Source organism: Trichechus manatus, unplaced genomic scaffold (assembly GCF_000243295.1).
Source record: "Trichechus manatus latirostris isolate Lorelei unplaced genomic scaffold, TriManLat1.0 scaffold00040, whole genome shotgun sequence".
Taxonomy (NCBI): domain Eukaryota; kingdom Metazoa; phylum Chordata; class Mammalia; order Sirenia; family Trichechidae; genus Trichechus; species Trichechus manatus.
Genome location: NW_004443976.1, coordinates 11,742,477 through 11,762,345, shown reverse-complemented (window position 1 = coordinate 11,762,345; position 19,869 = coordinate 11,742,477). Strand labels below are relative to the sequence as shown.

The window sequence follows — 19,869 nt, the reverse complement described above, 5'->3', positions numbered from 1 at the left end:
AAAACCCTATGGAGCACAGTTCTACTCTGATACACATGCGGTCACCAGGAGTTGGGATTGACTCAAAGGCAGCTGGTATGCAATTCCCAGAGAGAAACTACAGTTTCAAAGATAAAAATCCTATTATAAGCTGGAGTTCAAAGATATCAGTCAGAAATCAAATTATTTTGCCTTTGTGCGTTAAAAAAAAAACAACTAGAATTCAACATTCTTAAATTAAAATCCCCGTGTCATTCTCCCCAGTTTCTTATTCTGCTCAGTCTCAGCTGCTCAGGGGTGGGAGGAAGACTTGCCCTTCACGAAATACTCTTTTTCTCTTTTTGAATTTTGATTCATGTGAATGTATTCACTATTCAAAAAAAGACATAAATAGCAAAAATTATTTTTAAGAAACAACAGATTTTGTTAGGTGTGGTAATGGTGTTATGCTTATATAGAAAAATGTTCTTTTTTTTTAGAGGATGTGCAATGAGGTATTTAGGCTTGTAATTTCATGTAAGTGTCTGTAGTTTGCTTTCAAATACTGTGGCAAAAAAAAGTAGATGAAATAAATATAGCAAAATGTTAATTGTTAAATCTAGGTGATAGATATTCACTATACCACTCTACTTTTTCTAGGTTTGAAAATTTTTATAATAATTTTTAGATTAAAAACATTGAAAGAAAAATTAAAAATTACAAAAAATTAAAACAGCAGAGATTAATATGTATATTAAAAGAGTGGCATAAGCATATTGTTCAGAGATATGAGGGTAAACTACCAGAAGAAAGAAAAAAGAGAAATGGTTAAAAAATAATTAGCCACTGAGGAATAGGCCTTGGGGTAGGACAGGACAGGTGGGCTTTTAATATAACCCCTTTTATCTTATTTAGGTTTTTAACCTTGTGCATATATTTCTTGTAGTATAAAAAATAAACGCAATAAAGACAAAAACACCACACACAAAATAAATAAATGTCGAACTGTCAAGTGGGCTGGATAGCTTCCTGTGGCAAATCTCCGTGGGAAGCCAAATTAGAATTAGAATCTTGCTAATGAGCAGGACTCCCAGCGCAAGGAGGCAGGCGGTCAGGTGATGGTGATGATGGCGTCACTGAGCAGAGATGCTGATGCTTCGGCTCCATCAGGGTTAGACAGATACATGCCCAAGGGGTCAAGGCGCTCCTTCCCCATAGGCCCTCAGCCAGTGCTTCCTGGGAGTCGCCAACTCTCGTCCCCACAGCTGACTGACCACACCCCTTCTGAGTGATACCTTTCTTTCGATGCTAACGCCTTCTCACCTATCAAGCTCTATGAGCTGTCCTTTCACGAAGGTGACACTTTGAATCTCCATTTGTTTTAAAGAATACCCCTTGGAGAGCTATCTATTCCATTTCTGAGTTCTCAGTGGTCGCCTCATTGTTGGGCTCAGGTACTGCCTGCTTCCTAGGTGCTAAGTACTGTGCTACAATCTCATTTACCCTTACAATGAGCCCGGATGAGGGTCGGAAAGGTTGAAACTTACGAAGGATCAGAACAAGCATTTGGACACCAAAGCCCACACTCCCCGCTACTGCAGGCTTCCTCTTCCGATGGGAATGGCAGCAGGAAAGGGAGCGACCGTTTATTGGATGCATGCTATGTGTGAAGCACGTAGTGTAACCCCAGCCCCATATTCCTCATCGTGAAAAGGACAGGTGGTACAGCCTGTACTTACTAACCCTTAGCTAGTCAGGCACACATATGGGACTCTGGAAGAGGCTCGATCAGTCCTCTACGGAAGATTCAAGTGATATCTGCCAACCTAAGCAGAGCCAGGAGTCCCTGGGTGGTATAAATGGTTAATACACTGTGTTGCTAACCAAAAGGTTGGTGGTTCAAGTCTTGCCAGAGGTGCCTCGGAAGAAAGGCCTGGTGACCTACTTCTGAAAAATCAGCCATTGAAAACCCTGTGGAGCACAGTTCTACTCTGACACACATGAGATCACTGTGAGTCGGAGTCAACTTGACAGCAACTGGTTATGTGGAGTCCCCAGGGTAGCAATGGTGTACGTAGTAGATACTAGATACGGCTCTTCCCAGGTTCCTGTCTCTGGTGTCGGACCTTGGTCGTAGACTATCAGATAATAGTACCCCCTGGCTGCAGAGAGCATTTTCCCTGGACCCTTTTCTTGAATGCACTCCCTCTTCCTCTCTCCAACAGCTCCCTGGTTCATTTTCTATCTTTTTCTTCCTCTCTCAAGGTCCTACCTTAGGGAGGGTGTCTGGCATGGAGCATTAGTCATTTTTGTGCTATCCAAGCCTCTCTTGCCAACGTATCTTGTATGGTTAATCATTACGCTACAAGAGGTCTGTCTCCCACCCAGCCTTGGATTTCATTACCAAGCAGAGGCTCTAGGAAAGGGTGGTGGAGGGAAGGGAAAGAAAACCTATCACACGTATTTAATCTCACCTACTCCTTACAACAACCCTATAGGGTAGGTATTATTATTATTATTATACACATGAGGAAACTGAGGCTCAAAGAGATGAATTTACCCAAGACTGCTTAGCTACAAAATGGCAGTCATGATTTGAGCTCAGAACAGTGTGGTGTCAAGCCCTGTGTTTGATCCCCTGTACTCTGGCCCCTCCCAGGTGGCTGAGAAATTGGAGATGCTGAAGAAACAGTACGATGAGAAGCTGGCACAGAAGGAGGAACTTCGCAAAAAGTCTGAGGAGATGGAGCTGAAGTTGGAGCGAGCTGGGATGTTGGTGTCCGGGTTAGCCGGTGAGAAGGCCCGTTGGGAAGAGACAGTGAAGGTGAGATCAGCTGTACCACCTGGCTCTCCTTTCTCTCTGCCCGCCAGTTCCCTTTAGGTTGAGGCACAACCAGGGAGGATGGGGACGCCTGGGTTTAGGGAAATCTAAGACTAGGGGATGGGAGTTCTTCCCCTCCCCCTCCTCCAGAGTTCTCACGTCTACCAAGAGTAGTGGAAGGCCAGACTCTTTGTACCACTAGGGATCTGCTGCTGTGTTTAGGTAGGGTTGGTAGGTATACATAAAGTCTCTATATAGCCCTCTGACTGGATGGACAACAGACATGGGACATCTAAAGGAAGGGGCACTGGCTCTACCCTCCTGGCCTAATGTGCTCCTGGCCTAATGAAAGGGTGAGGCCTTATCACCAGAATGTAAACATTGCTGTTAAAGATGGGGAACTCAAAAGTAATTAGAGCCAGGTTAGAGTTTTCCAGGGTGCGAAGGCTTCGGAGAGGGAAAGAATCTCTTTAATCTAGATAGCGTCCAGAGGAGAGTACCTTCAAAAGCATTCCCAGTTTCTCCCAAAGTGCTGGGCCTCAGGCAGGCTTCCACCGCCCCCCCCCGCCCCGCCCCCACCCCCGCTGTTCCCCAGGGCTTGGAGGAAGACCTGGGCTACCTGGTGGGCGATTGTCTCCTGGCCGCTGCCTTCCTCTCCTACATGGGACCCTTCCTGACCAACTACCGGGATGAGATTGTCAACCAAATCTGGATCAAGAAGGTGAGATGAGGCTCAGATGTGTTGAGTGAGATCTTTGGGCTTTGAGACTAGGGGTCAGGGCAGGGCCTTTGGGGATAACAAGAAATAGAGGAAGGGGCAAGGGCTGCTGGACTCAGGCTGACATTGGGGGCTCACTTTTCCCTTCCCAGATCTGGGAGCTACAGGTTCCTTGCTCACCTCGCTTCACCTTCGATAACTTCCTGTCCAACCCTACCAAAGTTCGAGACTGGAACATCCAGGGGTTGCCCTCAGATGCCTTCTCCACTGAGAATGGCATCATAGTCACCCGTGGCAACAGGTGAGGATGCTGATGGGCATGAGAGGCAGAGGAAGAACAGAGCCTGCCTTCTGACCGATGCTTCCCCCTCCAGGTGGGCACTGATGATTGATCCTCAGGCTCAGGCCCTAAAGTGGATTAAGAACATGGAAGGAAGCCAGGTCTGAGGCTGGGGAACTGGCTTTGAATCTCTTCCCAAACCCTATCTTCCTAAGATCCTATCCTTAGGCCATTTTTTCCCTTGCATCCCTCAGTATGGAGCAGTTCTACTCTGTAACACATGGGGTTGCCATGAGTCAAAACTGACTTGACAGCAATGGATTTATTTTGTTTTGGTTTGGTTTGGTTTATTCCTCAGTGTTTCTTTCATCTTTTTCCTTGCTCCCTTAGGGCCTCAAGATCATCGACCTGCAGATAACCAATTACCTTCAAATCCTAGAAAAGGCTATCCAGTTTGGATACCCAGTGCTGCTACAGAACGTGCAGGAATATCTGGACCCCACACTCAACCCTGTGCTCAACAAATCTGTAGCTCGAATTGGTCAGGGCCCAGGCTTTTCCTGGGGTTGGATTGTGGGACAACTCCTAGAGACCAGTTGGGTAGGGCACTGGTGAGGAAAGGGCTGGCCCTTTGGCTGTGCCCTCTACTTACCGCCCATCCATTCAGGTTGGCCTGGAATGGGGTCATTAGGGCAAGCTGAGATGCTGCCATTGGATGCTGGCTTGGGAACAGGTTAACCTACACCTGGTTACATGGGGTCCTTGCAGGTGGTCGGCTGCTGATGCGAATTGGAGATAAGGAGGTGGAATACAATCCCAATTTCCGTTTCTATATCACTACCAAGCTCTCCAACCCCCACTATAGCCCAGAGACCTCAGCCAAGACCACCATTGTCAACTTTGCTGTTAAAGAGCAGGTGGGTGGGGCTGATGCCTAGACCGAGCTTGGGTGAAGCAGGAAGGGCTGTAGAGTTGGGAAGACCAACCCTTTGCCATCGAATTGATTCGACTCATAGCTACCCAATAGGACAGAGTAGAACTGTCTCACAGAGTTTCCAAGGAGCACCCTGGGGGATTTCAACTGCTGACCTTTTGGTTAGCAGCCGTAGCACTTAACCACTGTACCACCAGGGTTTCCACAGAGTTAGAAAGGATCTATAAAAAGGTGAAGCATGGGTTGAACAGTTGGGGATGAGGGACTTGGGAGATGGAAAGGGTGAAGTTTGCAGGAGTGGGACTCTCACCATGAGTACTGGTGCTCCAGGGCCTGGAGGCGCAACTGTTGGGCATTGTGGTCCGGAAGGAGAGGCCTGAGCTGGAGGAGCAGAAGGACACACTAGTCATCAACATTGCTGCTGGCAAGAGGAAGCTCAAGGAGCTGGAAGATGAGATTCTTCGGTGAGACCTTGACTCCACCTACCCACCCACCATCCCACTGGCCCACTCCCCAACAAGCACAAGGCTGCCAAGGAGTCCCTTCCCCCAGCCCAGTACTCTTAACCCCTTTACCCGTGGGCCTCTTGACTTCCCTCTAGGCTGCTGAATGAGGCCACAGGCTCCCTGCTAGATGATGTGCAGCTGGTGAACACCCTGCGGACCTCCAAGATAACTGCCACTGAGGTGACGGAGCAGCTGGAAACCAGTGAAACCACGGAGATCAATATTGACTTGGCCCGTGAGGTGAGCTCCTGAGGCCTCCACCCTTGGCCCCAGCCAGCCATCAAGAAGCAACTGGAGTCCCTCCCTCAGCCCCTGCTCCATGCTGTGGTCCACTGGGGCCCTAACTCTGCCCCATCTGCAGGCTTACCGCCCGTGTGCCCAGAGAGCGTCAGTACTGTTCTTCGTGCTCAATGACATGGGCCGCATCGACCCCATGTACCAATTCTCGCTGGATGCCTACATCAGCCTCTTTATCCTTAGCATTGACAAGAGCCATCGCAGCAATAAGCTGGAGGACCGCATTGACTACTTGAATGAGTACCACACCTATGCTGTCTACAGGTCTGAGGGCTCCTCCCCATGCCCCATAGGCAGGAGGCCAAGTGACCTAGCTCTGTTGCTGACTCTGCTTGCTACTTCTGCCTTGGTGCTTCTTCACACCACTGTTTTTGTCCACAGCTCTTCTCTGGTGGCACAGTGGTTAAGCACTCGGCTGCTAACCAAGTTGAAACCCACCACCACTCTGCAGGACAGAGATATGACAGTCTGCTTTCTTGAAGATTTACAGCCTTGGAAACCCTGTGGGGCAGTTGTACTCTGTCCGATAGGGTCACTATGAGTTGGAATCGACTCGAAGGCAATGGGTTTGGCTCTTCTCTCCACGCACCTTCCCTGGGCAGCTCATCCACTGTCATGGTTTAACTACCACCTATAGGTTGATTATTCCCAGTTTCATACCTTCAGCTCTCCCTTAAGCATTGGACTGGGATACACAACTGTCTACTAGACCAGCACTTCTCAAACCTTCATGTGTATACAAAGCACTGGACATCTTGTTAAAATGCAGATTCACAAGCAATGGGTCTGAGGTGGGGCCTGAGATTCTGCATTTCTAACAAGCTTCCAGGTACTGACGAGTCCCTGGGTGATGCAAAAGGTTAAGAGCTCAGTTACTAACTGAAAGGGTCAATGATTTGAATCTGCCCAGAGGTGCCTCAGTAGTTCCTAAAGGTCATAGCTATGAAAACCCTATGGAGCACAGATAATGGTGAAACACTTGGGGTTGTCATGAGTTGGAACAGACTCAACGGCAGCCAGTTTGATTTTGGTTTTTCCAGGTGCTGGTCTGTGTATCACAGTTGAGTAGCAGGATACTTTGGGGCCCCTCTTGCCTGTGACCCACTGATTGGCATGACCTTGCCACTTTTTCACTGCCTGTCAAGCCAGTCCTTCCCCAGCCCAATTTCTCTATCTGTGTATCCCACAAAAACACGTAATCAAACCTGTTGCCGTCGAGTCAATGCTGACTCATAGCGACGCAATAGGACAGAGTAGAACTGCCCCATGGGGTTTCCAAGGAGCAGCTGGTGAATTCAAACTGCCAACCTTTTGATTAGCAGCCAAATGCTTAACCACTGTGCCACCAGGGCTCTGGACATCCCACAGACCCCTCAAATTCATCTTGCTTCAGATAAAACTCATTTTCTTTTCTCTTCCTTCAAGGTCCTCATCCCTGAAGGGTGCCAACACCTACCACCTAATCACCCAAGCTAGAAATTGGGAATTGGGAGTGATCTTTGGCTGTTCCCTGTCCCTTAGCTCAGATCAGTCACCATGTTTTGCCTATAAGTATTTCTCCAAACTCTTCTCTCGACATTCTCCCCACTGCTATGGCCATCCTAGAGTTCAGGCCTTCGTGGTCTTTTTTTCTCAGCTACACAATGATCTCCTAGCGGGCCATCCCCCCTCTCACTTTGTCCCTCTCCAACCTACCCTCCTGCACTGGCAACCATGAGCCTTCCAAGCCCACCAGTGTAACCATATCCTTCCCCCACATGAGCTCTTTTGTGGTTGTCTTGTCTCCAGTGGCCCACAAAGTCGCCCATGAGCTTGGTGACCTGGCCCCTGCCTGTCTCTCCAGCCTCATGCCTCACCTTCCCTCTCACCTTCACCGGCTGCCTGAGCCACACCGACTGCCCTGTGCACTATGCTTTCCTCACCTGCCTGCTTCTGCTCATGCTGTGGCCTCCACCTGGAGCGTGCTCCCTCTCTCCCTCTTCCGTCTGTCCATCTTACTTGCTAACTCCTCTGCGCCTTGGGAGTCAGCCCCTCTCAGAAACTTCCCCAGAGTCTACCAGGCAGAGCTGGGCCCTGTGTTCCCTGACCTCCCCACTGCTACCTGCTTACAGGACTCGGTATGCCGTGTCATTATTGGTGGCTTCTATGTATATCCTCTCTGCCCTATCGTGACTTTTGCAAGGACTGAGACTAGCTTATTCATCCTTGTGTCCTTAGGACCTAGCAGAGTGCCTGGCATATTGTAGGGGGTCCAGTCAATGAGAGTGTGTTTTAATGTGAGTGACTGATTACCAGTGAACTCCAGGAAAATCGCTTCTTCTCTCTCGGTCTCTGAGTCCTCGGCTCTTAATAGGAGGTTTGGATTAGATGAAGACTCAGGTCCTTCTTCTACCTAAGGCTCTGACTGTGTGCTCTCCACTCAGGAAGCACTCATGTTAGCATCCTGCCCTGCTTCATCCTGCCCCCTCCATCCCCTCTCCTTCTCCCAGGTATACCTGCCGCACGCTTTTTGAGCGCCACAAGCTGTTATTCAGTTTTCAGATGTGTGCCAAAATCCTGGAGACTTCTGGCAAGCTCAACATGGATGAATACAACTTCTTTCTACGTGGGGGCGTGGTAAGTTGTGCAGAGGGCAATCAGAGTATAGGGTGGTCAAGACTGGGGATACGGGCAAGTATGATGAGGACTCTAGACTCAGTGGTTAGGCCCAAAGCTCCAACGAGGGAGCCGAGGAATACCAGGCCAGCAGCTCCTGGGGCTGTGGGGAGTGTGACTAGCCTTGTGCCCCCTTGCCGTGTTATAGGCTGGACTTTGGAGCCCCTCTTACCTGTGACCCATTGATTGGCATGATCTTGCCACTTTTTAACTGCCTCTCAAGCCACTCCTTCCCCAGCCTAAACTCTGTGGTCACCATTACAGTTTCTCCCAGCAGGCCCCTCAGCCCCCGACCCCTCCCTCTCTGTATTGCATTTGATTAGCCAAACTAGCTCCCTGGTTAGATCCAGCTCTTCTTCCCCTCTGTCCCTGTGCTGCCCATGCAGCTGAATGTGGCTGGAGAAAAACACGAAATTGCAGTGCCTGGACTCGCTCTAAATTCATGGTCGTGAACCTCAAGGGGCCCCTTAAAGCTGCCAGACAACCATACTACATTTCCTCCCACTCTCTTGGACAACAACTCCATTCTTTTTACCACCTTCACTTCATCTTTTATCAGGATTTCAGCAATAGCCTCCCAATAGCTTCTCACCCCCGCCCCCCCGAGCAATCTCTCAACACAGCAACCTGGAGAGGTCCTTTTAAATGGATGCTCTTTTGACTGCTATCCCCCATCATCCATGTAACTTCCCAGGCTCTCCTCCTCACTCCTCTCCAGCTGCACAGGCTTCCTGCTTTCCACGCAGGCATAGCCCACCTTAGGGCCTTTGCTTGTTCTGGCTGTTCCCTCTTCTGTAAAACTGCTCCCCCTCTTGTCCTCTTGACCCACTCCCACCTCCTTCAAGTCTCGATTCAAATCTCAACTCAATGTGGCCTTCTTATGTAATACTTCAAACTGCCCCCCAGCACTTGCCTTTATCCTCTCTGATTTTTCCATAGCACTGACATCTTCTAACATACTAAACTGTTTATTTGTTATGCTTTTGATTTCTTAACTGCCCTCCCATGTTGGAAAATAAGCTCCTTGAGGGCAGAGATGTTTGTTTATTTTGTTCAGCCAAGTGATCCAAGTGCTTAAAATACATAGTTGGTTAACAATATTTTTAAAAAATAATAAATAAATAAATAAAGTGGATGAATGAACAGTTTATGCTTCTCTGAAGGGCAGGCTACCAGTGAAAATCACTTGGGTCTGCGATGCTAGGAGAAATTATTACCATATAACCACTAGAGGGCGCCAGCTTCCTAAATTTGAATGTGATATTGCTACATGGTGTCAGAGTCCTAGATCCTCACGTTTATTTCCCCCAGTAAAGGTCAATTCCAACCTATTTCAGATTCCTAGAGTCATCCTTTTACTCTGTTTCATGCAAAACTTGGCTCTCCCACCCAGGGGGAGGGGAGATGACCCTTTTGCGGTGTTTCCAGTCAATCCCTTTCTCCTCTGTCCTTCCCCCCAGGTCCTGGACCGGGAGGGCCAAATGGACAACCCATGTACTAGTTGGCTTGCAGATGCCTACTGGGATAACATCACAGAGCTAGACAAACTGACCAACTTCCACGGACTCATGAACTCCTTTGAGCAGTACCCTCGTGACTGGCACCTGTGGTACACCAATGCTGCCCCGGAAAAGGCTATGCTGCCAGGTACCCCGGCAGCTGAGCCTCTCTCTCCCTGCCTTTCTCCTTTCCTCCTTCCAGCTGGTGCTTTCCCTTCCCTTCATCCTCGAGCCACGCTCCCAAGATCCCCTCTGCCTCTGCCCCACACCTCCAGCGTTCCATACAGGTGCCCCTTTGTCTGGATCCCCAGCTCCTCCAGACTCACTCACCCCTGCATTTGTTCTACCATCCGCAGGTGAGTGGGAGAACGCCTGCAACGAAATGCAGCGGATGCTGATTGTTCGCTCCCTGCGCCAGGACCGAGTGGCATTCTGTGTGACCTCTTTCATCGTCTCCAACCTTGGCTCCCGCTTCATCGAGCCGCCTGTGCTAAACATGAAGTTGGTCAGTGGCTGGGCTTCCTTGGCCACACCTGCCCGTGGCCTCCCTGCGGCCCCTCCCCGGTTCAGTCTGCCATATGCATTTTCTCACTCTCTGTCCCCGCTCTGTTTTGTGGTCTTCCACCTAAGGCCATTCCGTGTGCTCTGGCAGGTGATGGAGGATTCAACCCCACGAACCCCACTTGTATTCATCCTGTCTCCGGGTGTGGACCCCACCAGCGCCCTGCTGCAGCTGGCAGAGCACACAGGCATGGCCCAGCGCTTCAACGCCCTGTCTCTGGGCCAGGGCCAGGCCCCCATTGCCGCTCGGCTCCTCCGAGAGGGTGTGATTCAGGGTCAGTGTTCATTCTGTTCTTCCACCCCTGTCCTGGCCCTGGTCCTACCCCCCAGCACCTCAAACCCCAATCACACCACTATAACTGCAGCCCCTACTTCTCCAGACTGGCCCAGAAGTAGAAGACCTCAGCATTGGGGAAGTGTGAGGACAGGTGGGGCTTAGGGAATGATTCCCACTGAGCCCAGCATCTCCTTGCAGGACATTGGGTGTTCCTGGCTAACTGCCACCTGTCATTGTCTTGGATGCCTAATCTGGATAAACTGGTGGAACAGCTGCAGGTGGAAGATCCTCACCCTTCCTTCCGCCTCTGGCTCAGCTCCAGCCCCCACCCAGACTTCCCTATCTCCATCTTGCAGGCCAGCATCAAGATGACCACAGAGCCACCAAAGGTATGGGCGGTTGTAGATAGCTAGCATCAAGAAGGTCATATGGTCTACTTTTCTTCCTGCTAGCATCAGAGAGAGCTCTTCTCTGCCTTAACAACAAAACAGACTTGTTTGATTCTCTTTTCCAAAAGGCCTGAAAATTGAAACTCATTTCTCTCCTGTTTGTGCAAACTCTTAGAACATAAGGGTAATAATAGCTAACATGTCTTGAGTTATTATTATGTGTCAGGCACTGTTCTAAGTACTTTACATTTATTAATGCATTTAATCTGTACACACACACCCTATCAGATAAGTACGACTATCACCCCCATTTTACATATAAGGAAACTGAGGCATAGAAAGAATAAATAACTAGTCCAGTGCCAGAATTTGGGTAGTTGGGTTCCCAAATTCATTCTCTTCTTAACCAGTGAGCCTTCCTGCCCTCTCAACATTTCCTTACATTCTCTTCTGCCCACAAAAGTAATCTTGTAGTCCTTTTTAAAATGTCGAACATTCCAGAAAGGCGTCACCAGTGTGACAGAAATTTTTTTTCCATTTTTAAGAAAGTTTCTTTTTTTTTTTTTGCCTTCTAAGAGAGGGCTGTGCCATGGTGACTAGAGGGCCTCTGTTGGTTCCGCATCCTGTGATGGGTAGAGGAATATACGTTTGGAGGCGGGCCCCATTTAGCTCTGCAGGGTACAAGTGGGAGGCCATGATGCATCTGAGGGGAACCCTAGGAGGAGGAAGAAAGAAATCAGAGAGGATGGCTCTGAGGTGGGGAGGGTCCAGACAGGACAGGGCCCTCAGTAGTCCTGGCCCAGCCTGGGAGAGATTTATGTGAAATAGTGCTCACTGGTTCTGCAGATCCTTCCTGCCATCCTCCAGACCTTCAGAGAAAGGAGAAAATCCAGGGTATACTTGGTACAGCTAGATTTCTTTTGGAAGCTGACAAATAAGCCAATATATTTTTCCTTTTTAAAAAAATGACTGTAAAAGTAGGTATAACACAACATTGGCCAATTCAACATTTTTCGCATGTACAATTTAGTGACACAAATTACTTTGATCATGTAGTGCAGCCATTACCAATAATCGTCGCCAAATTTTTCACGATCATAAATAGAACCTTACTGCTTCTTAAACAGTGATGCTCCTTTTCCCCCTCCCTCTTGCCCTTGGTAAGCATTACTAAATTTTGGTCTCTATACCTTTGCCTGAGGGGCCCTGGTGCACAGTCGGTTAAGCGCTTGGCTGCTAACCAAATAGTTGGCAGTTTGAACCCACCAGCCACTCCACAGGAGAAAGATGTGGCAGTCTGCTCCCGTAAAGATTTACAGCCTTGGAAACCTTATGAAGCAGTTCTTGTCCTATAAGGTCACTATGAGTCTGAATGGACTTGATGGCATCAGGTTTGGTTATACATTTGCCTATTCTAGATATTTCATATAAGTGAAATCATATAATAGTTGTCCTTTTGTGATTGACTTAATTCACTGAGCATAATGTTTTCAAGTTTCATCCATGCGGTAGCACGTATCAGGACTTCATTTTTTTCTGAAAATAATTTTACACTTACAGAAATGTTGTGAGAGAAAACCAAAGACACAAGGAAAAGATTAATCTAAAGACTAATGGACCACGACTACCACAACCTCCACCAGACTGAGCCCAGATGGTGCTTGGTTACCACCACCAACTGCTCTGACAGGGATCACAATAGAGGGTCCCAGACAGAGCAGGACAAAAATGTAGAACAAAGTTCAAATTCACACACACACACACACACACACACACTCAAACACACAAACCAGGCTTGCTGGTCTGAGAGACTGGAGAATCCCTCAGAGTATGGCCTCCAGACACATTTTTAACTCAGTACTGAAGTCACTCCTGAGGTTCACCCTTCAGCCAAAGATTAGACAGGTCTATAGGGCCAACAATAACACATGTGAGGAATGTGCTTCCTAGTTCAATCATGTATATGAGACTAATGGGCACACCAGCCAAAGGCAAAGACAGGAAAACTGGATGGATGGAAACAGGGAACCCGGGGTGGAGAAGGAGAGAGTATTGACAAATCGCAGGGTTGGCAACCAGTGTTACAAAACAATTTGTGTATTAACTGTTTAATGAGAAACTAATTTGCTCTGCAAACTTTCACCTAAAGCACAATAAAAAAATCAACTTTGAACAACAACAAATAGAACAGTTGTAAGAATAGTGCGAAGAACACCCATAAATGTTACTCAGATTCATCTATTGCTAACATTTTGCCCCATTTGTCTTATCATTTGCACTCTCTCCGTCTTTTTCTTTCTACACACATGCACGCGCGCACACACACACACACACACACACACACACATTTCTCTGAGCCATGTGAGAGTAAATTGCATACATCATGGCTGTTTATTCTTAAATACTTCAGTGTATTTCAGTGCAAAGAGTTCAATCCTAAGAATAAGGATGTTCTCTTACATAACTGCAGTATAGATGTCAACTTCAATAAATTTAACATTGATACAATATTTTGAACGAACAAATCTGTCTTGAAAGAGGTACAACCAGAATGTTCCTTAGAAGCAAAATGGCAAGACTATGTCTCACAAACTTTGGACATGTTATCAGGAGGGATCAGTCCCTGGAGAAGGACATCATGCTTGGTAAAGTGAGGGTCATCAAAAAAGAGGCAGACCCTCGATGAGATGGATTGACACAGTGGCTGCAACAATGGGCTCAAGCATAGCAACGATTGTGAGGATGGTGCAGGACAGGGCAGTGTTTAGTTCTGTTGTACATGGGGTCGCTATGAGATGGAACTGACTCGACGGCACCTAACAACAACAACATTTTAATCTAATCTATTGTACATATTCCGATTTTGTCAAATGACCCAATAATGTCCTTTATAACATTTCCCCCTAGCACGGGGCTCATTCTAGAATAGGTATTTCAATTTAGCTGTCTTGAGAAAGAGGCCAATTTTTGCATCAGGATAAACAAAGTCAGCCCCAATAGTTAAGAGGAAAGTTGTTCATCTGAGTTTTACTTCCATTAGGAAAGTCTCCATAATCACAGCCCCCAGTTGCTAGTTAGAGGTATAGTTGTGGAGTATATTCCTGGATCACTGCCTTCTTTCCAGTCTTTTTAAGGAATTAAATATTAAGTAGATACAAAAGAATATAAGATATATGCAAGATAGAAAGACTAATGATTCAGTGAATACCTGTGAACCCATCATCCAATTAAAAAAACCACTATTTACTGTTTTCCTTTTTTCACATTTTTAATGTTTTTATTGAAATATTTACAATCCATTTTCTTTTAAGTCCAGGTTATGCCTCTCCCCAATCCTGTTGTCCCTCCCTATTCAGAAGAAGTCACTATTCTCAATGTTGTGTTCGTCATTTTCTTTTCTTTGTAATTTTAACACAAAGTTGGTATCGCTAACGGAATCATGCTGTATACATTCCTCTGTAACTTTCTTTTTTATTCAACATTATGTGCTTGATATTCATTCATGCTGTTCTTCATGTTTTTACTTCTTCATACATTCCAGATCTAATCTTTTTTATGTGTTTTGTGGTTTGTCTTTTCTCTTTTCTTCATGCCATCTTCTAGTGAATAGACATTCTTAATTTTTATGAGATTGAATTTAGCTGTCTTCTGTTTTTGTTTTGTGCTCCTTCTGTCTTGTTCGAGAAATCTTTACCTACTCCCAGTTCATAAAGGTACTCTCTTTTTTTTGTCTTCAGAAATTTTTTATAATTTGACTTTCACATTTAGGATTTTAACATACTTGGAATGGAGTTTTATGAAGATGGCATGACATAAAAATCCACTTTTATTTCTTTCCACATGGCTAATCAATTTTGCCAGTACCATTGATCAAATAGTTCACAGTTACCCCTCTGGTCTGTAATGCCTGCTTAGTCTTAAATCATGTTTCCCTGTACTTGTGGGTTTCTGTGCTCTTTATTCTGTTTATTGCTTCAGATGTTTCTCCTGGGTTCAATACTACACTGTATTAATTACCATATAGATTTATAATAATTCTTACTAGCTGGTAAGGTAAGTCCCCTTGCCTTGTTCTTTAGGAGTGAATTGGCTATTCTTGGCCTTTTACTCTTCAATATAAATTTTAGAATTGGCTTGTCAACTTCCACAAAGAAATTCTATCGATCAGTTTGGGGAAAATTGATATCTTTAGGATGTCAAGCCTTCTAATCCATGAAAATGGTATATCTCTCCATTTATTCTTTAATGTATTTCAAGAAAGTTTTGTAATTTTCTCCATGTAGATTTGTGCACTTTTATTAGATTTATTCCTACGTACTTTGCATATTTTGATGCCATTACAAGTGCTATTCCACATTTTCTTTTTGTTATTGGTCTAGCCAGTATTCTTACTTCACATTTCTCACTACCCCATTCCGTACTTCATAGATGGGTCTACTTAAAGCACTATTTCAACATATCACTGCTCCATTCATGACAGAGAGTGGCTCCACAATGCCGGGTGAATCAGGTCCAAATGGCTCAAACCACCATTCCAGCCCTTCTTATTGAATGTCCATCTGTACATGGCCTTTCTGACCCCACCTGAGCACTTGCACTTGACTTCAGCCAGGCTCATCATCACACTTCTTATCCCTTTTGTGTTTTTATTTAATTCCCTCTATCTCCAGGAAACCAAAACCCTCCTCTCAGCCTTGTCATAAACTTCTCATTTTTAAGACTTAATCCAAATCCCAACCGGTTCATGAAGTCTGATGAATCCAATCACATAGAATATTCCCCCTTGATGAGATGCTGTGTGCCTTTTAACCTACACTGAATCATTGCACATAATTGTATACATTTTGTTCATTAATAGTTGCATGTGTATGTCTTTGTCTTTGTTCATATTTTCTGGCACTCCCAAACTGTTTTGGCCTACCCACAATTGGGATTCCCTGGGTGATGTAAATGGTTAACATGTTTGGCTGCTAACTGAAAGGTTGGAGGTTTGAGTCCACCTAGAGGAGCTTTGAAAGAAAGGCCTACTGATCTACTTCTGAAAAATCAGCTACTGAAAACTTTACAGAGCACAGTTCTACTCTGATACAAATGGGTTGCCATGAGTTGGAGTCAACTCAACGGCAACTGGTTTACTGGTTTTACCCACAATTGAGAACATCATGGCTAAAAAGAGCAAAAGTGGGGTGGAGGACGAGAAGTAGGGCTACCACTAGCCCATACAGTGTCTGTGTATGAATTAGATAAAGAAGATATCAACCCTGTGGATGAATGTACATTTTGGTATGTAGATCAAGGGCTGTATTTCAGCTTGCCCCTTCAGCTAGTACCCTTGTACAATGAACAACCTCTACAACTGTACATGGACGATGGTGGTCCTGGTGGTAGGGCTGAGCATGAAGCTTCTTACCCCACCTCTGTACTTCATTGTCCCCAGGGCCTAAAGGCCAACATGACACGTCTTTACCAGTTGATGATGGAACCACAGTTTTCTCGCTGCTCCAAACCTGCCAAGTATAAGAAGCTGCTGTTTGCACTCTGCTTCTTCCACTCTGTGTTACTTGAACGGAAAAAGTTCTTGCAGCTTGGCTGGAACATCATCTATGGCTTCAATGACTCTGACTTCGAGGTTTGTGCTAAGCAGGGGTCCCTTATCCCAGCCCTTCCTCCTTACTCTTCCTACACCATGACTCCTCTGCAGAAAGATCCCGCTGACAGAAAGCCTGTGTCAAAGCCCATTGGAAGGTGTCCTGCCATAACTATGTGTGGGGGTGGGGCTGGGGCTGCACAGGTGTCAGAGAACTTGCTGAGCCTCTATCTGGATGAGTATGAGGAGACACCCTGGGATGCGCTCAAGTACCTCATTGCTGGTGTCAACTATGGCGGGCATGTGACAGATGACTGGGACCGGCGCCTGCTCACCACCTACATCAATGACTATTTCTGCGACCAGGCTCTATCAACCCCCTCCTACCGGTGAGGGGGAGAAGGCATTGATCAGGGGGCCAGAGGACGCAAACAGACAAGGTAGCTGGATTAGCGCTAGGGAAAGTGTTTGAGGAAAAAATACAAGATTGGGGGAAGGCACAGTTTGTGAGACAGGGATGGGGAGCAAGAGCAGGGAGTTGGGCAAATAAGATGGCAGATAGTGGGGTCTTGGCCTGGCACTGAAGCCCCAGAGTGCCCACAACGTATCGATAATTATGCTGTGGCTTCCCAGGCTGTCAGTATTGGAGACCTACTTTATCCCAAAGGATGGGAGCCTGGCCTCTTACAAGGAGTATATCAGCATGTTGCCTGGCATGGACCCCCCTGAGGCCTTTGGCCAGCACCCCAATGCTGATGTGGCCTCCCAGATCACCGAGGCACGGACTCTCTTTGAGACTCTGCTTTCCCTGCAACCCCAGATCACACCCACCGGGACTGGAGGCCAGAGCCGGGAAGAGAAGGTAAGAGCAGACAGCACCTGGGGGTGAGAAAGTGGTGTGGAAGAGAGGCCTACACTCCAGAGCTCCTGCCTACCCAGGTCCTTGAGTTGGCCGCTGACGTGAAGCAGAAGATCCCGGAAATGATTGACTATGAAGGGACCAGAAAACTATTGGCTCTGGACCCTTCCCCCCTCAATGTGGTCCTTCTGCAGGAGATTCAGAGATACAACAAGCTGATGGAGACCATCCTGTAAGGCGAAGAGGGTCTTTGAGGAATGTTGGGAGGAGCAAGGGCAAAGGCCCTCCCCACTGCCTGGGATGACTCTCCCGGGCCCACCCCATCTCTAACCCTCTACCTCATCCTACTTAGGTTCTCACTGACAGACCTAGAAAAAGGCATCCAGGGCCTCATTGTCATGTCTACAAGCCTGGAAGAGATTTTCAATTGCATCTTTGATGCCCATGTCCCTCCACTCTGGGGAAAGGCAAGTTTACACCATTGCACCGTTGGTCCTGCTCCAGCAATGAGTTCTCCTCTCACCCCTGCCCCCAACAGCCTGGTTCTAGGGAGGCATAGAACAAACTACAGTGAGCCTGGGCTTCAGAGCCAGACAGGCTTAAGATTAACATCTGGCCCTGCCATTCACTGGCTGACTTTATTCAACTTTCTAACTTACAGACTTACTCAGAGCAAGTTACTAACCTCCCTAAGGATGTTTCAAGGATTCCCAGCACTGAGCATAACACCTAATGGGTGCTTCATTAGTGGTCGCTGGTTAATATTACTGTTGCTATTGTTACACATAAGTAGCTGTTATCATTTTATGCTTCTCTCTTGGATTTGGTTTTTGGAGAGCTTTGCCCAACCGTAGTTGGGGAACAGGGGCTGACACCGCATATTTTTCTTTTCATATCTGCCCCAGGTGCTCAAAATATGGGTTTGAATGCATGAATGAATAAATACACACTGTCTCCTTCTCCAGGGATACCCCTCACAAAAACCATTGGCTGCGTGGACCCGGGACTTGGCTATGCGTGTGGAACAGTTTGCGTTGTGGGCCAGCCGCGCCCGGCCACCTGTGATCTTCTGGCTGTCTGGCTTTACGTTTCCCACTGGCTTCCTCACTGCCGTGCTTCAGTCTTCAGCTCGCCAAAACAATGTGAGCAATGTGCAAAGTGTCAGGGGGGATGGATGCTGGGGACATATATTTGCCTTCCTTTTTGAGGTCCTCCCTCATTCCCACCTTCAACCTCCAGATTTCAGTGGACAGCCTCTCCTGGGAGTTTATCGTTTCCACCGTGGATGACAGCAACCTAGTGTATCCACCCAAGGTGCGAGCCAGATGTGCTTAGGGCACCGAGCCAAGGAAGGAAGAGCTGGTGGAGAAGGGTGCTGGGAGCAAACGTGGGAAATAACTGGGCTAGAAGAGAGGAGAGAGGTGGCAGGTTAGGAGTTCTGGTACTCAAAGACTTCCCCCAACCTTGCCCCCATCTCTTGCCAGGATGGTGTCTGGGTTCGAGGCCTGTACCTGGAGGGGGCTGGCTGGGATCGGAAGAACTCCTGCTTGGTGGAGGCAGAGCCCATGCAGCTTGTCTGCCTCATGCCCACGATCCATTTCCGGCCTGCAGAGAGCCGCAAGAAGACTGCCAAGGGTGGGACAGCTCCCCAGATTGCCTGATCCATCATCCTCAGTGTGGATCCTAACCCATCCTCTGCTCATCCGTCCCCCTTCCCCACTGCATCTGTCCTGCTTTCTCAGAGGCCCTAAGGCCTAATTCCTCCTCCTCTCCTTTTCCCCAGGCATGTACTCCTGTCCCTGCTATTATTATCCCAACCGAGCAGGCAGCTCAGACCGATCCTCCTTTGTCATTGGCATTGACCTCCGGTCTGGGACCATGACAGCTGATCACTGGATCAAGAGGGGCACTGCCTTACTCATGAGCCTGGACAACTGAGAAGGCCTCCTCTTCCACCTCGCTTGAGAGTGGACGGAGACTCTAGGAACCAAGGCTGATAATGCAGCTGGACCTGAGGCCAGACCTCACTCAGGCCTTGACCTTGGCTGAATTTGGAGTAGTGGGGCCCTGGAAATACCGTGTCTGCTAGCCATAAACGTGGACAAGTTGTACTAGAGCTGAGTGCAGTAACACACCCGTGACCACAAACCCTAAGTCTCTCAGTGGAATGGCTGGGGTTTGGAGAGGAAGTCTCACGTAGTCGGGAGGTGCTGCGGGCGCTACTAGTCAAGGAATTTAGCGAGGGAAGTGGGGTGGCCTTGAGAGGAAAGGAGGCGCGGCCTTGACCAAACGGGCGGGGCGGTGGGGCCTAAAGAAGAGTATGGCTACCTCTCGGGGCGGGACTTGAGTGGGTGGGGCGGGGCTTACTTTCGAAGGGCGCGTGTTCCAAATGCAAACGGGGGTTTGTCAGATAAAACTCAAAGGGCTGGTCCCCGCGCTCTGCACCCCAAATCTGGTACTCTGCACCCGGCATCCTACCCAGCATTCTACCCGGCACTGGCGCTAAGGAAAGAGGGACCGGCGGAGGC

The 19,869-nt window shown here is 47.6% G+C and overlaps 1 protein-coding gene across 1 annotated transcript in view; it reads left to right on the top strand.

The window, feature by feature from the left end:
- DNAH2 (dynein axonemal heavy chain 2) overlaps positions 1-19,585 on the top strand; it is a 114,714-nt gene extending 95,129 nt beyond the window's left edge. Inside the window, exons 63-85 of the mRNA XM_023731099.1 lie at positions 2,618-2,782; positions 3,375-3,500; positions 3,650-3,798; positions 3,872-3,938; positions 4,168-4,318; positions 4,546-4,694; positions 5,042-5,175; positions 5,313-5,457; positions 5,579-5,778; positions 8,004-8,130; positions 9,630-9,816; positions 10,025-10,173; positions 10,321-10,504; positions 10,705-10,895; positions 16,333-16,524; positions 16,687-16,871; positions 17,116-17,344; positions 17,422-17,573; positions 17,694-17,808; positions 18,307-18,483; positions 18,581-18,655; positions 18,826-18,976; positions 19,125-19,585. Coding sequence (XP_023586867.1) covers positions 2,618-2,782; positions 3,375-3,500; positions 3,650-3,798; positions 3,872-3,938; positions 4,168-4,318; positions 4,546-4,694; positions 5,042-5,175; positions 5,313-5,457; positions 5,579-5,778; positions 8,004-8,130; positions 9,630-9,816; positions 10,025-10,173; positions 10,321-10,504; positions 10,705-10,895; positions 16,333-16,524; positions 16,687-16,871; positions 17,116-17,344; positions 17,422-17,573; positions 17,694-17,808; positions 18,307-18,483; positions 18,581-18,655; positions 18,826-18,976; positions 19,125-19,279 — 3,555 coding nt within the window. The 3' untranslated portion in view covers positions 19,280-19,585. The remainder of the gene's footprint in view (positions 1-2,617; positions 2,783-3,374; positions 3,501-3,649; positions 3,799-3,871; positions 3,939-4,167; positions 4,319-4,545; positions 4,695-5,041; positions 5,176-5,312; positions 5,458-5,578; positions 5,779-8,003; positions 8,131-9,629; positions 9,817-10,024; positions 10,174-10,320; positions 10,505-10,704; positions 10,896-16,332; positions 16,525-16,686; positions 16,872-17,115; positions 17,345-17,421; positions 17,574-17,693; positions 17,809-18,306; positions 18,484-18,580; positions 18,656-18,825; positions 18,977-19,124) is intronic.
- The last annotated feature ends 284 nt before the right edge of the window (positions 19,586-19,869 follow it).